The 15,151-nt window shown below is 52.9% G+C and overlaps 1 protein-coding gene across 1 annotated transcript in view; it reads left to right on the plus strand.

The window, feature by feature from the left end:
* Positions 1-15,151, plus strand: part of ATP1A1 (ATPase, Na+/K+ transporting, alpha 1 polypeptide) — a 42,888-nt gene that overhangs the window by 24,047 nt on the left and 3,690 nt on the right. Inside the window, exons 4-17 of the mRNA XM_015409844.1 lie at positions 508-621; positions 753-887; positions 1,117-1,234; positions 2,754-3,022; positions 3,208-3,406; positions 5,532-5,641; positions 8,250-8,384; positions 8,888-9,080; positions 11,325-11,500; positions 12,642-12,778; positions 13,181-13,331; positions 13,658-13,826; positions 14,116-14,270; positions 14,430-14,553. Coding sequence (XP_015265330.1) covers positions 508-621; positions 753-887; positions 1,117-1,234; positions 2,754-3,022; positions 3,208-3,406; positions 5,532-5,641; positions 8,250-8,384; positions 8,888-9,080; positions 11,325-11,500; positions 12,642-12,778; positions 13,181-13,331; positions 13,658-13,826; positions 14,116-14,270; positions 14,430-14,553 — 2,185 coding nt within the window. The remainder of the gene's footprint in view (positions 1-507; positions 622-752; positions 888-1,116; positions 1,235-2,753; positions 3,023-3,207; positions 3,407-5,531; positions 5,642-8,249; positions 8,385-8,887; positions 9,081-11,324; positions 11,501-12,641; positions 12,779-13,180; positions 13,332-13,657; positions 13,827-14,115; positions 14,271-14,429; positions 14,554-15,151) is intronic.

Genomic DNA, 15,151 nt, shown 5'->3' on the forward strand with positions numbered 1-15,151 from the left:
AGGGCAGTTCTCTCAGAGCTCTCTCAGCCCCGCCTATCTCACAGGGTGTCTGTTGTGGGGAGGAGAAAGGAAAGGAGTTTGTAGGCCGCTCTGAGACTCCCTTGGGTAGCGAAGGGCAGGGTATAAATCCAACCTCTTCTTCAAGAGAAGAGCTCGGCCTGTCGGTTGGTGACTGGCCTGTCGTCTTCTGTGGGGCCGCTGTTCTCCATCCAAATCAATCATACGCCTCAAGCTCTTTACTAAAACAAATTCACCGGGGGAAGCGTTATCAGCGTGTTGGGCTGTTTACTCCTGGCCCTCACTTCTTTCCCCTGTGTTTTTAAAAATGTCCTGACACAACGTAGTATTGGGGTGGGGGGAGGCCAGTCGTGATCTACACGTGCCAGAACGCCACTCACCACAAATTAGATGGGGCTGCTGACCCATTTGTTTGGAAAACGGCACCTTTTGTCACGTGGCGCGATCTCGCTATAAATGGATCCCAAACGTTTGTGATCTCCTTGGCAGTTATATCTGGGCGTCGTGCTGGCTGCCGTCGTCATCATCACCGGCTGCTTCTCCTACTACCAAGAGGCCAAGAGTTCCAAGATCATGGAGTCCTTCAAAAACATGGTGCCCCAGGTGAGCGAGAGCCGCTCCTTCACCTTCCCTGCTGCTCCGGGTGTCTGCCCTGGCTTCGGTGGGGGACGGGCCTGACCAAAGGCTTGGCCGTTGCCCAGAGTCCCGCTGAAAGGAGCTTTCCCCTCCCGTAGCAAGCCCTGGTGATCAGGAACGGGGAGAAGCTGAGCATCAACGCAGAAGGCGTCGCAGTTGGAGATCTCGTGGAGGTGAAGGGAGGGGATAGGATCCCGGCAGACCTGCGGATCATCTCTGCTCACGGATGTAAGGTACGTCTGCGTCGGTGAGGAGGCTGGAAGGAACGATGGGAAGCTCTCCTGGGGGGGATCAAGGGCACCGTGTCCCCTCTTGAGTGCTCCCCCCCATTTTGTCCCTCGTGTAGGTGGATGTCTTCGTCGGTGAGGAGGCTGGAAGGATCGATGGGGAGCTCTCCTGGGGGGGATCAAGGGCGCCGTGCCCCCTCTTGAGTGCTCCCCCCCCATTTTGTCCCTCGTGTAGGTGGACAACTCTTCGCTCACTGGCGAATCAGAGCCTCAGACCAGATCTCCAGACTTCACCAACGAGAACCCACTAGAGACGAGAAACATCGCGTTCTTCTCCACCAACTGCGTGGAAGGTGAGAACCGAGTGCGGCGTTAGCGGAAACAAGCAGTCAGTCGGGACGCGGCGGCGGTCCTAGATCTCTGGGGGATGCTGCTGCAGAAAAGCGGGGTGCAGCGGCGGTGCAGAGTGTCGTCAAGTCGCAGCCGACTTACGGCGACCCCCTGGGGCTTTCAAGGCGAGAGTCGTTCAGAGGTGGTTTGCTGTCGCCTGCCTCTGTGTGGAGAACCTGGACTTCCGTTTGGTGGTCTCCCATCCAACTAATAACCAGGGCCAACCCTGCTTAGCTTCCAAGGCCTGATGAGATGAGGCTAGCCTGGGCCATCCAGATCAGGGTGACAAGCAGTGAAAATTTCAAAATTAGGGGAAGTGGGGTGGCTTCTCTGGTCTCTTAATATATCTGGGAGGAGATGGTTCACACAGTGTGAAGTTTCTCGTGGGAACATTCCATGACCTGCGATGACATCCTGCTACAAGTCCACGTAGTCCGCGTGTCATGCTAAACTGGTGGGCCTGTACGTGCCACATGATCAATAATCACAACTCTGCCAAGAGTCTGCCTTTTAAGGGGGAGGGGGAGCAAGCAAGCAGAGCTGTTGGCCGTTTTTGCATACAACAGCTCCAGGGGGGCAAAGATCAAGGATACCGCAGAGGGTCGTAGATCCAGAGGAGTTTAGCCCTGTGTTAGTCTGTTGCTGCAAAAATAGCAAAAAGCCCAGTAGCACCTTTAAGACTAACAACCTTTATTGTAGCGTAAGCTTTCGAGAAACACGGCTCTCTTCATCAGATGCATGGAGGGTATGAAGAAACTGTGCAGAGATATGTAGGTGGTAAGAGGAGGGGGGGAGAAGATGCATATAGTGACATGTAAATGCAAAGCAGTTGCAAAAGTCATGAAAAAGGTTGAATGCGCAGTCAAGGCTGGGTGTGTGACCCCCTTCCTTCTACTGAGGAATTTGAATGGAATACCTGAAAGGCAGGTGCTTCCGGTAATGAGAGAACCATCCCAAGTCTATTCAAGACTGGCTGAGTCAGATTTACACATGAATTCCAATTCTGTTGAACTATGGGGAGCTATGCAGAGGGGTTGGGAAGTTTTGAGACCAAGTCTCAGATGAGACCACCACTCGGGGGGGGGGGGGCTGAACTATCTCTAAGCTGTAGGGTTCATGTGGTGGAAAGTGCCATGAAGTCACAGTGTACCTGTGGCGGCCCCATAGAGTTTTCAAGGCAAGAGACGTTGAGAAGTGGTTTGCCATTGCCTGCCTCCGTGCCACGACCCTGGTATTCTTTGGAGGTCTCCCATCCAAACACTAGCTTCGCATTCCCAAGATCTGACGAGATCGGGCTAACGTGAGCTTCCGGGTCAGAGAGTAGGGTTCATAGGTAACCCTAAGAATACCCTTTTTCCCCTCACACGCCCGCTTACGCAGTTCGGTTCTGAAAGACAGCGAACTTTCGTCCTCTTGTGAATGTTCTCATCCTGCCCGAAGCACGTGGCCAGTCTTGCTAAGGCGCTCCGTCCCTGTTTCCAGGCACTGCTCGTGGCATCGTCATTAACACCGGTGACCGTACCGTCATGGGCCGCATCGCCACCTTGGCCTCTGGGCTGGAAGGCGGGCGCACGCCCATTGCCATGGAGATCGAGCACTTCATCCAGATCATCACCGGCGTGGCCGTGTTCCTCGGGGTCTCCTTCTTCATCCTGTCGCTGATCCTCGAGTACACCTGGCTGGAGGCTGTGATCTTTCTGATCGGCATCATTGTAGCCAACGTCCCCGAAGGTCTCCTTGCTACTGTCACGGTAAGTTAGAATCAAAGGATCATAGAGTTGGAAGGGATCTCCAGTTGGGCACGGGTGTTTTGGAGGTAGAGCTGGTCTCTGAAGGCTGGCTTGCCGATCACAGAACCGGTCCCCCCAAAAAAAGATTTCAGGAGGAGCGCCTTTTCTCTACAAGTGTCCCCCCCCCCACTCTCTTCGCTTCCCAGGTGTGTCTGACTCTGACGGCCAAGCGGATGGCTCGCAAGAACTGTCTCGTGAAGAATCTGGAAGCGGTGGAAACCCTGGGCTCCACCTCGACCATCTGCTCCGACAAGACCGGCACCCTCACTCAGAACCGCATGACTGTCGCTCACATGTGGTTCGATAACCAGATCCACGAGGCCGACACCACGGAAAACCAGAGCGGTAAGAAGGGTTGCTCTGTGGATCAGGGAGGAAGAGGAGGCACTGCTGCGTGGCCCAGGGAGTGCGGCGGAGGCTCTGCAGGAAAAGCCCTGAAACCTTGCGTACAGTTCTCAGTGTAGTCAAGGAAAACATCCTGGTGGCTCGGCACGTGGTTTATCAGTTTAATTAATTTGTTCATTTAGGCCCCGTCTTTCTCCCCAGTGGGGGGGACCCAAAACAGCTCACGTTATTCTCCTTCCCTTCATTTTTATCCTCACAACACCCCTGTGAGGAAGGTTAGCTTGAGAGACTGAATGGCCCATAAGGCACCCATTTAGCTTCTCTTATGTTCTTATTAAACATCTGGAGCAGAGGTCCATTGGTGGCTATTAGCCACAAGGCATAGACAGGAACTCTCGGTCTGGGGCAATGGATGCTCTTTATTCTTGGTGCTGGGGGAGGGGGCAACAGTGGGAGGGCTTCTAGTGTCCTGTCCCCACCAGTGGACCTCATGAGCCAGTTTGGTGTAGTGGTTAAGTGCGCAGACTCTAATCTGGGAGAACTGGGTTTGATTCCCCACTCCTTCCCTTGCACCTGCTGGATGACCTTGGGCAAGCCATAGTTCTGCCAGGGCTGTTCTTGAAAAAGCGGTTTCTGTGAGAGCTCTCTCTGCTCCACCTGCCTCTCAGGGTGTCTGTTGTGGAGAGGGGAAGGGAAAAGAGTTTGTAAGCTGCTCTGAGACTCCGTTGGGTAGTGAAGGGCCGGATATAAATCCAATCTCTTCTCTTCTGAGGGCACCTGGTATTTCTGGCCACTGTGTGACACAGAGTGTTGGACTGGATGGGCCACTGGCCTGATCCAACATTGGCTTCTCTTATGTTGTTATGAGGGGATTCGAACCTGGGTTTTTATTTTCAGTTCATTGGATTTATAACTTGCCGTTCCCTGTACATCAGGGTTTAGAGTGGGTAACAACATATACATACACAATAGCTGTAATTCAAAATGTTAAAACATTAAAACAGTCCTTACAAAATCTTTACTAAAGGTGGAGTATAAGAGGGAAGCACAATCTAGTGTCCCCTTACAGTGAGAGAGAATAAATAATCTACCGTTAGTCAGTAAAAATCTTCAGGCACTGAAGGAGAGGGGGGGAGGGGGAAGGAAGAGAGGGGAAAGGGAGGCCAAACTAATTTTGGGGGGTATTTTTTTGATTTTTCATATTTGTGTGCCCGTACCTGGAAGTCGTGGTGACTTCTGGTGGCTAATCCCTATTTGGGGGCCTGGAGGATATTCAGAGAGGGGGCTGAATGTAGCCTGCCCCCCACCCTCCTGACCAGTGTTCCCTCTAAGCTGAGTGAGTGTGAGCTAGCTCACAGTTTTTTTAGCCTCCAACTCACTTTTTTTGTCTTAGCCCAGGAGGGAGGGCTCCAGAGCAAACTAATCCATGCGGTAACTAATTGGCTCACTCACAGCTTTAACGCCAGTAGCTCACAACATGGAATTTTTGCTCACAGGACTCCACAGCTTAGAGGCAGCATGGCTCCCGACTGCTGGTCTCCCGTCCAAGTCCTTGCCAGAGTCGACCCTGCTGAGCTTCCGAGATCTGACGGGATCGGGCTAGCCGGGGCTATCCAGGTCAGGGCGGGAGGCCAGTCTCAAATGGAAAGCCGTCGCTGCCCTAGTTTGATAATCTTAAGCACCCTGCTGGGTCTCCAGCGGCTGGCCCAGGGCTTCGTTAGGAACCTCGATCCCAGGCCTCCTTTCGCTTTCAACTGGAAACCCACTTTAGAGCCCACCGGCTGTAGCAGTCCCAGTAGTCTCCCGGTTGGAGCTACGCAGAGTTTGGGGCGCAACGTCACCCCCAGTAGCATTCCCAGGTGCTGGTTTTCATTCGGGCTCGGGGGGAGCGACAGAGCGATAACCCCAGCTGCAGATTTCAGGGAACTCCTCCTCTCACCGAATGTGAAGCCTCCCTTCTCATCTAGGTTGTTCCGCTGTTGTGTAAATAAATCTTGTGGTTGGTGTGAGTTCCCACCAGTTGGGTTGTCAGCAGAGGAATTTGGGGGGTGGGGGGAGGAATGAATCTGGTCTGAAGTCTTGGGACGGAGCTAGACAAATCCCTCTGCTGTGTTTTGCCACCCAGGAGCCACTTTCGACAAGACGTCCCCGACTTGGGCCGCCCTCGCCAGGGTTGCAGGCCTCTGCAACCGCGCCGTCTTTCAAGCCGATCAGGACAACGTCCCCATTCTGAAGGTGGGTCGGCTGCCCCCCGTGGCCCATGCCTTTGCCTGGTTTAATGGCAGCAGCCCTTGGACACGTGGAGCTGCCTTATACTGGATCGGATCAGTGGTCCGTCATCAGTGTTGTCCGCTAAGAATGGCAGCGGCTCTCCAGGGTCTCAGGCAGAGGCCTTTCTCATCATCTACTGCCTGGTTCTTTCAACTGGAGATGCCAGGGATTGAACCTGGGGCCTCCTGCATGCCAACGGCAGCTCTTCCACTGAGCCACATGCCCCCCTCCCAATTTGAGTGCCATACCTTGGCCCCGCTGTCCTCATGAAATTCCTGAAAGGAGGAGGCTTTTTTGGACATCATTGGACTCCACTAGTGGGCCAGAGAGGTAAAGCTGCCAGGAGGCGACATTGGGGAAAGCCTTTGGCCTCTGTGCCCTGTTGTTGTCCCTCCAGAGGAACTGGTTGGCCACTGTGTGAGACAGGATGCTGGGCTAGATGGACCAATGGTCTGACCCAGCAGGGCTCTTCTGGTGTTCTTAGGAAGGCCTTGGCTTCTATGCCCTGTTGTTGGCCCTCCAGAGGAACTGGTTGGCCACTGTGTGAGACAGGATGCTGGACTAGATGGACCACTGGTCTGACCCAGCAGGGCTCTTCTGGTGTTCTTAGGAAGGCCTCGGCCTCCATGCCCTGTTGTTGGCCCTCCAGAGGAACTGGTTGAGGCCCCTGTGTGAGACAGGATGCTGGACCAGATGGACCACTGGCCTGATCCAGCAGGGGGTTCTTCCGTTCTTAAGTTTATTGAAACGGTCAACAATATGGGGTTTCCCCTTCTGTCAGCATCCCCTGGTGCCAGCGAAGTTCATTTACTTCATCCATACCCCCCCATTTTTCCTTAGTGGGGGACATTTGGAACATGCTTTCCTCCTTCACAACAACCTTGTGAGGTAGATTAGGTGGAGAGTGTGTTCCTCACCCAGCCAGCTTCCGTGGCGGAGCAGGGATTTGAATCTGCTTCACCCAGGTCCTTGTCCAGCTCATTAACCACGAAGACATGCTAGCTCTCTAAATCTGAGGTGTTAAACTCATTTGTTACAAGGGCCGGATCTGACCTAAATGTCACTTTGTCGGGCCGGGCCGGGCCATGTGCATCGTAAAATGTAATTCCAGGTACTGTGGAGATAGAAACTGTATAAAGGACAGCAGCTGGCAAGCTCCGAGCTGGAGTGTCCTCACTGCAAGGCCCCATCGGCTGGGAGGGGGGTGCAAAGGAAAGCCCACATGGGCAGACTGGAGAGTCAGAGGTGCAGCACTGCGCCGACACTCCCACGCTGCTTGACTGCCGCAGATGAGGTTGTTCTGCTGTGCTGAAGCCACAATGGCGTGGCTCCACCCACTCCCACAACCCCGCCCCCCCCCCCGCACTTCCTCCCTTGCATCAGTGGCTCACGGGCTGCACAAGAGCCCTGGACGGGCAGGATCCGGCCCCCGGGCCTTACGTTTGACACCCCTGCTCTAAATTGTGCAGTACTTTATCAAGCCGAAATTTTGTTTCAGAATGCATCGATTTAGCATATAAAATGGTACTCACTGGCGCGTGTGTGTCTGCAACGTAAAGCAGAAGTTGCTTAGCTTTCTGTGAGCAGAATTGTGAATACACAGTTTGGTGTAGTGGTTTGTAGTGGCCAGTTTGGAGTAGTGGTTAAGTGCGCGGACTCTAATCTGGGAGAACCGGGTTTGATTCCCCACTCCTCCACTTGCACCTGGCTGGATGGCCTTGGGCAAGCCATAGCTCTGATAAGAGCTGTTCTTGAAAAAGAGCCGTTTCTGTCAAGAGCTCTCAGCCCCGCCCACCTCTGTTGTGGGGAGGGGAAGGGAAAGGAGTTTGTAAGCCGCTCTGAGACACCTTCGGGTAGTGAAGGGCGGCATATAAATCCAATCTCTTCTTCTTCTTCTTCAATATGAGAGAGAGATCCATTCTAACCTGACCGCTCAGCAATTTCTTGTCTTGTGAGAAAGGGAGAAAAGAACTTCTTTCTCCACCTGCTCTATCCCACGCATAATCTTGTAAACTTTTACACGGTGTGTAAAACTGTGTCTCGAAAAAGGATGACACTTGTTCTGAAAGAGAAAACAAGTTTGTCGGTGTGCTTCCCAACACTTTCCAATTTTTCCAAATTGGTCAAAAAATCGAGACGGAGTTGAAGGCGGGAACAAAAGTTTTGTCTGCAGTCCTGGGCAAGGAGTAAAGACCAGTGGTTACAGTCCCTGTGGAGTCCCCCCCCACACACACGTGTTCTATCACAATGAGCGCAAGCCGCCTCTTCGTTTACTCGGCATGGGAGATTTGTTCTGAGGCCTTGTCCTAAATGCATTAAACGCATTCCCCGATGAAGAGCAGGCACACTCAGTGTGGGTCTGAATAACTTTGTGGTGGCAAAATAAGTCTTTTGGCAACTTGCTCTCTGCTCTCTCCCACTACGTTGTTTCTGGTCTTGGCAAAACCTCTTGGGTTGTCGTGTAGAACAAGGGGAAAGGCCTTCGCTGTAAAGAATGGGACTTCACTCCTGGGGGGGGGGGATTGGTTTCCAGGGCTTCAGAGTGAACGTGCGGTTCTCTCTCATTTGCTAGAGGTCGGTGGCAGGGGACGCCTCAGAGTCCGCCCTCTTGAAATGCATCGAAGTGTGCTGCGGCTCCGTGAAGGAGCTGCGAGAGAAGAACACCAAGGTGGGGGAGATCCCGTTCAACTCGACTAACAAATACCAGGTAGGAGGAAGCCTGGCAGGAAAGGCCAAAAAAGGCAGTGCGGAGCCAGCTGGTCTTCCGTTTAACCCGTGTGGTTGCATTCTTTGTTTTGTTTAGTATTTTCCGTGTGTTTGTGCCCGTGTGCACGTGCCCCTGGAAGTCATGGCGACCTCTGGTGACTGACTCCCTACTGGGGGCCTGGAGGAAATTGAGAGAAGTGACTGAATAAAGCCTGCCCCCACCTCCCGGCTCTGGTATTCCTTGGAGGTCTCCCATCTAAGTCCTTGCCAGTGTCGACCCTGCTTAGCTCCCGAGAGCTGATGCCTGGGCTATCCAGGTCAGGGCGCGCAGTTGCATTCCATGCTGATCGGATTGAGGCCTCTCCCCCCCCCCCTTCAGTGCATTGGGTGGTTGAAGCATCAAACTGTTCTGCGTGTGTGTCCAAAACCAGACCTTTTAGGACCCGTAAAGCAGTGTTCAGGTTGTTTAGTTTGTAACCCCGCTCGAAACCTCTCAACACACAGCTGTCCATCCACAAGAACGCAAACCCGTCGGAATCGCGATACCTGCTTGTGATGAAAGGCGCCCCGGAGCGGATCCTGGACCGCTGCAGCACCATCTTGATCCACGGGAAGGAGCAGACCCTGGACGAAGAGGCCAAAGACGCTTTCCAGAATGCCTACCTCGAACTGGGAGGCCTGGGGGAGAGAGTACTAGGTAACGCACTCGGGTGGGAATGGGGATGGGGCAACCTGTTTGGGTGCCCATAGAATTGGACCCCCTGGTTCAATGTTCTTGAAACTTAGTGGGTATCTTGGGGAGAGGCTCCAGCAGCTACCCTACGAGTTTGGAGCCTCTCCCTCAAACCCCTTCTACTCCAGCCCCCAGAATATACCCTGTTTTTACCATTGAGTTCAATGGCTCATTGAATCGGCCCTCAGCAGCCCTAAAGGGGCCCGAATGGGCCATTTTTGGAGGTGCATTCGATTCAGACGAACCAAATGTACATCTCTATGCAGGTGTGACCTTGGGTCAGTCACAAGTTCTCTCAGAGCTGTTCTCTCACGAGCAGTCCTTGAAAGACCCCGCTCGGCCCCACCTACCTTAGAAGGGTGCCTGTTGTGAGGAGGGGAAGGGACTGTAAGCTGCTCTGAGACTCCTTCGGGTAGTGAAGGGCAGGCTATAAATCCAATCTCTCCCCCCCCCCCCCCTTTCCTCCTCTCAAAATTTGTTCTGCATAGGCTACTGGCAGCTCTGTCTCAGAAAGGGCATTTGGGGAAAGGGAAACAAAAAATAATTGAGTGTCTTCACTACAAGGAAAAGCTCATGGGGGCGGTTGGTTGGTACCTTTCTTGGTAGATAGTGATGGCACTTAATGGAGATAGTTAAGCATGGCATAGCCATGTGGATACACATGGGTGGGGAATCGGTCTGTCAGCAGCTGGTAGCCATGATAGCCGAGTAAAATGTGCACCCCATTGAGAGGTGTGTCTCTCAACAGGAGAAGTTGGCTGTTGCTTCCAGGCCTTGCTCGTGGTCTTCTAAGGAGCATCTGCTTGGTCCCTGGTGGCCAGAGGATCCCAGGGGGGGTCTGATCAAGCAGGATCCCCTTTAAGAATGTAGGAATCGGGAACATGCTCTCTAACCCCCACCTTCACGAAAATAAAGACACTGTAATAAAACGCAAAAATACATAACTGAGAATTTATATGTAGGTAAAGGTCATGAAACGATATAATTCAATAAAGAATTAAACAACATAACATAATCACATACACAAGGAATAGGAGTACCATAGCACAAGCTATAAGTAAGAGAATAGTCAAACAACTGGGATCCAGAAAAGTCCAAAGGGATCAGAACGTCAGAAGTCAGGCAGAAGTCACACAGAGTCAGGCAGAAGTCACACAAGGATTCCAGATATTGTATGGTATAGTTTATTATGGCATCAAGCCAGTAAATCAACAAAATCACACTGACATTAGAAGACATACGGACTACAGCAATAAAATAGCTAGAATAAATACAAAGGATATATAAAAATACATTCAAATAAAGTAACAACAAATAGGTACTACATAAAATGTAGGTCAGCAGATCGGCTTAGAACTAAAACGCAGTTTAGCGGGCTTTTCGAATACAACAGCAAGCGGTACAGAATTTGGCAACAGCTTTAGAGGTAGACTGATTTTCATCTGACAGCAAATAGTTTATATCAGGACTTAGTTTTACAATAGGCTCAAGATATTTGGAGCAGGCCTCCCTTGTACCAGCAGGGACACCTGAGGATCATATGCGAGATAGTTTCAGCTTCCCCTAAGCCACATCTGCAAAGCCTTTGTGCAAAGGGAATTCCCTTGTATCTGCCCTCAAGCACCGCTGAGGGGAGGATTTCCAGAGATAAAAGCCTGACTTCTGACGTTCTGATCCTTTTGGACTGATTCTTTGGACTTTTCTGGATCCCATATTTTTGTGTTTTATTACACTGCATTTGTTATTTTCATGTTTGTATACACTCTATAATCCTTCTTGTGTAACCTCTGTCTCCATGCAGAGGTAAGCATAGAGGTTACCTCCGTGCAGTCAAGAGATCGCATGGCGGCTTGCAAATAGATCTCTTTTAAACTACGTAGGAATCAGGAGTATGCTTGCTCACCTCCACCCCTCTGTGCAAAGGTAAACACAGAGGCGGCCTCACTTTAGACCAGAGATCACCTGCCTTAGAGCAGTGCACGTTGGGATTTGTAGTTTTCTGGCTGCTTGCCTGCTGCAGTTCATTCAAGGAAACAAAAGGACCTTTTGGGGTGGGGAGCCTGAACATTGCTTCGGTTGGTTCCCTGGGTGGGTGATATTTTGAGTTTGCTAACACTTCTCCATATGGGCTCCTTTGAAGGCACCTGGAACATCTAAAACTAAGTCAGCGTGTGTAGGAGGCCATTTGAACTGTTCTGGCTTTTCCAGGTTTTTGCCACCTGGCCCTGCCGGACGAGCAGTTTCCAGAAGGCTTCCAGTTTGACACGGATGAGGTGAACTTCCCAGTGGAAAACCTCTGCTTCGTCGGGCTGATCTCCATGATTGACCCTCCTCGTGCCGCTGTGCCCGACGCTGTGGGCAAATGCCGAAGTGCCGGCATAAAGGTATGGCTGCCGTTTTACCAGACTGCCAGTGCAGAGAGGGAAAGTGAGAGGCGGGCAGGCCCCAGTGAGGCCGATCTGTGGCGCTGCTTTGAGCCTTGCCCTGCTGATCAACGTCGGGCAACCCCAGCCTTGCTCTTTTGTGAGAGATACCAGCAGCTGCTGGTATGACCTTGGGTCAGTCACAAGTTCCCTGAGGAGCAGTTCTGTCAGAGCTCTCTCAGCCCCACCTACCTCACAGGGTGTCTCTCGTGGGGAGGGGAAGGGAAAGGAGATTGTGAGCCACTCTGAGACTCCCAAGTGAAGGGCAGGGTATAAACCCAATCTCTTCTTCTTCTGTCAGTTTGGTGTAGTTAGGAGCACAGACTCTAATCTGGGCGAACCAGGTTTAATTCCCCATTCCTCTAAAGGAGTTTGTAAGCTGCTCTGAGACACCTTTGGGTAGTGAAGGGCGGGGTATAAATCCAGTCTCTTCTTTTTCTCTCAGGAGCAGTCCTCGAAAGAGCTCTCTCAGCCCCGCCTACCTCACAGGGTGCCTGTTGTGGGGTGGGGAAGGGAAAGGAGTTTGTAAGCCGCTCTGAGACTCCCTTGGGTAATGAAGGGTGGGGTATAAATCCAGTCTCTTCTTTTTCTATCAGGAGCAGTCCTCGAAAGAGCTCTCTCAGCCCTGCCTACCTCACAGGGTGCCTGTTGTGGGGAGGGGAAGGGAAAGGAGTTTGTAAGCCGCTCTGAGACTCCCTTGGGTAGTGAAGGGTGGGGTATAAATCCAGTCTCTTCTTTTTCTCTCAAGAGCAGTCCTCGAAAGAGCTCTCTCAGCCCTGCCTATCTCACAGGGTGTCTGTTGTGGGGAGGGGAAGGGAAAGGAGTTTGTAAGCTGCTCTGAGACACCTTTGGGTAGTGAAGGGCGGGGTATAAATCCAGTCTCTTCTTTTTCTCTCAGGAGCAGTCCTCGAAAGAGCTCTCTCAGCCCCACCTACCTCACAGGGTGTCTGTTGTGGGGAGGGGAAGGGAAAGTAGTTTGTAAGCCACTCTGAGACTCCTTCGGGTAGTGAAGGGCCATGGGGTATAAATCCCATCTCCTCCTCCTCCTTCCCCCTCACATATGGGCTGCCGTTGGATTGTCATGGCCGCCTTTGTCTTTCAGGTGATCATGGTGACTGGAGACCATCCCATCACGGCCAAAGCGATCGCCAAGGGAGTTGGGATCATCTCAGAGGGCAACGAGACGGTTGAAGACATTGCCCTTCGCCTCAACATCCCTGTTAGCCAAGTCAACCCCAGGTACTGAGCCACGAAAGCTGAGGCGGCGGTGTTTTGTTGTTGGGGGGGGGGGAAGGGCTCCCAAACGGCAGCTCTCCGCCTCAAAACGTCTGCCTCAGCACAGTTGTGGCAGAGGCTGGTAAACAACGCCGGTGCCAAATCCGAACAAAAAGGACTTTTGCTTTGGCTCTCCCGCCCCCAGCACGCTCAGGGCCGTGCCCTGCTTCTTGAGGTGATATTTGGGCGTGATTAGGATTCCGAATCTTTTGGGCTTCGCCCCCCCCACCCCTTGGGGAGCAGTCAGCTGACACCCCTTCTTCACTGCCTCATTTGCTCCGGAGTGGGGGGGGGAGGGAGAATTCCCCTCCAAACAGTGGGGAGAGCATTCCGGAAGGTTCTCAACCGGCCCCGCTTGGATTTCAGAGACGCCAAAGCGTGCGTGATCCACGGCTCAGACCTGAAGGACATGACGGGCGAGCAGTTAGACGACATCCTGAAGTTCCACACGGAAATTGTCTTTGCCAGAACCTCTCCTCAGCAGAAGCTGATCATTGTGGAGGGCTGTCAGCGACAGGTGAGGGAAGGACGGGCAGGAGTCAAGACAGTGTTGTTTTAATTACCAAGGTGGTATTTTATCAGTATCTGATGAAGTGCGCGTTATACCTAGAATTGAACTTTGCTGGTCTTCAAGGTGCCACTGGACTCAAAGTTCGTTCTGTTGCTTCAGACCAACACCCCCACCCCCCTGAGTCTATTAAAACGGAGCGGTTTTGGGTTCATTTCTCTGTAAAACTCTTCCTCCTCCTTCTCAGCCAGGCCAGCTTGAGGTCCTCTGCTTGGGCCGACAGGGTTTTCCCCTCACCTCCAGGACCAGGAGCTCAAGTTCCTCTTTGTTTCCAGGGGGCCATTGTGGCCGTCACAGGCGACGGCGTGAACGACTCCCCCGCGCTGAAGAAGGCAGACATCGGTGTCGCGATGGGCATCGCGGGCTCTGACGTCTCCAAACAGGCAGCGGACATGATCCTGCTGGACGACAACTTCGCCTCCATCGTGACAGGGGTGGAAGAAGGTAATGTCTCTAATGGTCGTGGCATTCATCACCTGGGGGGGGGGCAGTGTCTGAAGGTTGGCGCCCTCCTTGGCTTCCTCCTCCTGTTTGGCCAATAGGCATGTAGCCGGCAGCTGGACAGTTTGGATTGGGCAAGGTCCGCCTGCTCTGATTGGTGCTCTGGTGGCTTCCGCCTCACTTTGGGGAGGCAACTTGACCTGCCCTGAGCCACCCCGACCTCCGGCGCAGGGAGAGCCATTTCTCCCCCTTATGGCAGTTTCTCCTCTCCCGCCCTCCCTCCCTCCCTCAGGCCGCCTGATCTTCGACAACCTGAAGAAGTCCATCGCTTACACCTTGACCAGCAACATCCCCGAGATCACCCCTTTCCTCATCTTCATCATTGCCAACATCCCCCTGCCGCTGGGCACCGTCACCATCCTGTGCATCGACCTGGGCACCGACATGGTGAGTGGAGCCGTGGTTTTACATCTGCCGTTAAGAACGCCTTCTGGCTCCCGTGTGCCTTGGAGGCCACGTTCTCCCATGTTCTGGAGAACCAAGCGGGCGAGAGAGAGAGAAACAGGCTAGAACTTGACGCTCCCCCCCCCCGCTCTTGCCTGACAGGTTCCCGCCATCTCTCTGGCATACGAGCAAGCCGAAAGCGACATCATGAAGAGGCAGCCAAGGAACCCCAAGACGGACAAACTGGTGAACGAGAGGCTCATCAGCATGGCTTATGGCCAGATTGGTAAGCGCACTGTCTCTCTTCTTCAGTGTGGGGGGCGCATGGGGGGGGTCTTTTAGTTTCACCATGTGTGAAAATGCGGCTGCTGGTCATCAGGTGAAGAAGAAGAAGAGACTGGATTTATACCCAGCCCTTCACTACCCAAAGGAGTCTCAGAGCGGCTCACAATCTCCTTTCCCTTCCCCTCCCCACAGCAGAACCCTTGTGAGGTAGGTGGGGCTGAGAGAGCTCTCTCGAGAACTGCCCTTGAGAGAACAGCTCCGAGAGAACTTGTGACTGACCCAAGGTCACCCAGCTGGCTGCATGCGGAGGAGTGGGGAATCAAATCCAGTTCTCCCAGGTTAGAGTCTACCACTCTTAACCACAACACCAGTCAGGAGTCCAAGGGCTGAAGGAAGTAGGTCAAAGAGGTGACACTAGGCCCAGAAGCTCTCCTTCGGTTACTCTGAAGCTTCCCAGGTTTGGGGCTGGAAACCAAAAGCTTCCTGGGTTGCAGGATATGAGGGAAGGCCAAAGCATGGTTTGATGTGCAGCTTCTGAATTAGCAGCAACACTCCTCATGAGCAAGGGGTGTGAGGACGCCCCCCCCCCCCCAGGTTGG

This window comes from Gekko japonicus, unplaced genomic scaffold (assembly GCF_001447785.1).
Source record: "Gekko japonicus isolate JY-2015 unplaced genomic scaffold, Gekko_japonicus_V1.1 scaffold170, whole genome shotgun sequence".
Lineage (NCBI taxonomy): Eukaryota > Metazoa > Chordata > Lepidosauria > Squamata > Gekkonidae > Gekko > Gekko japonicus.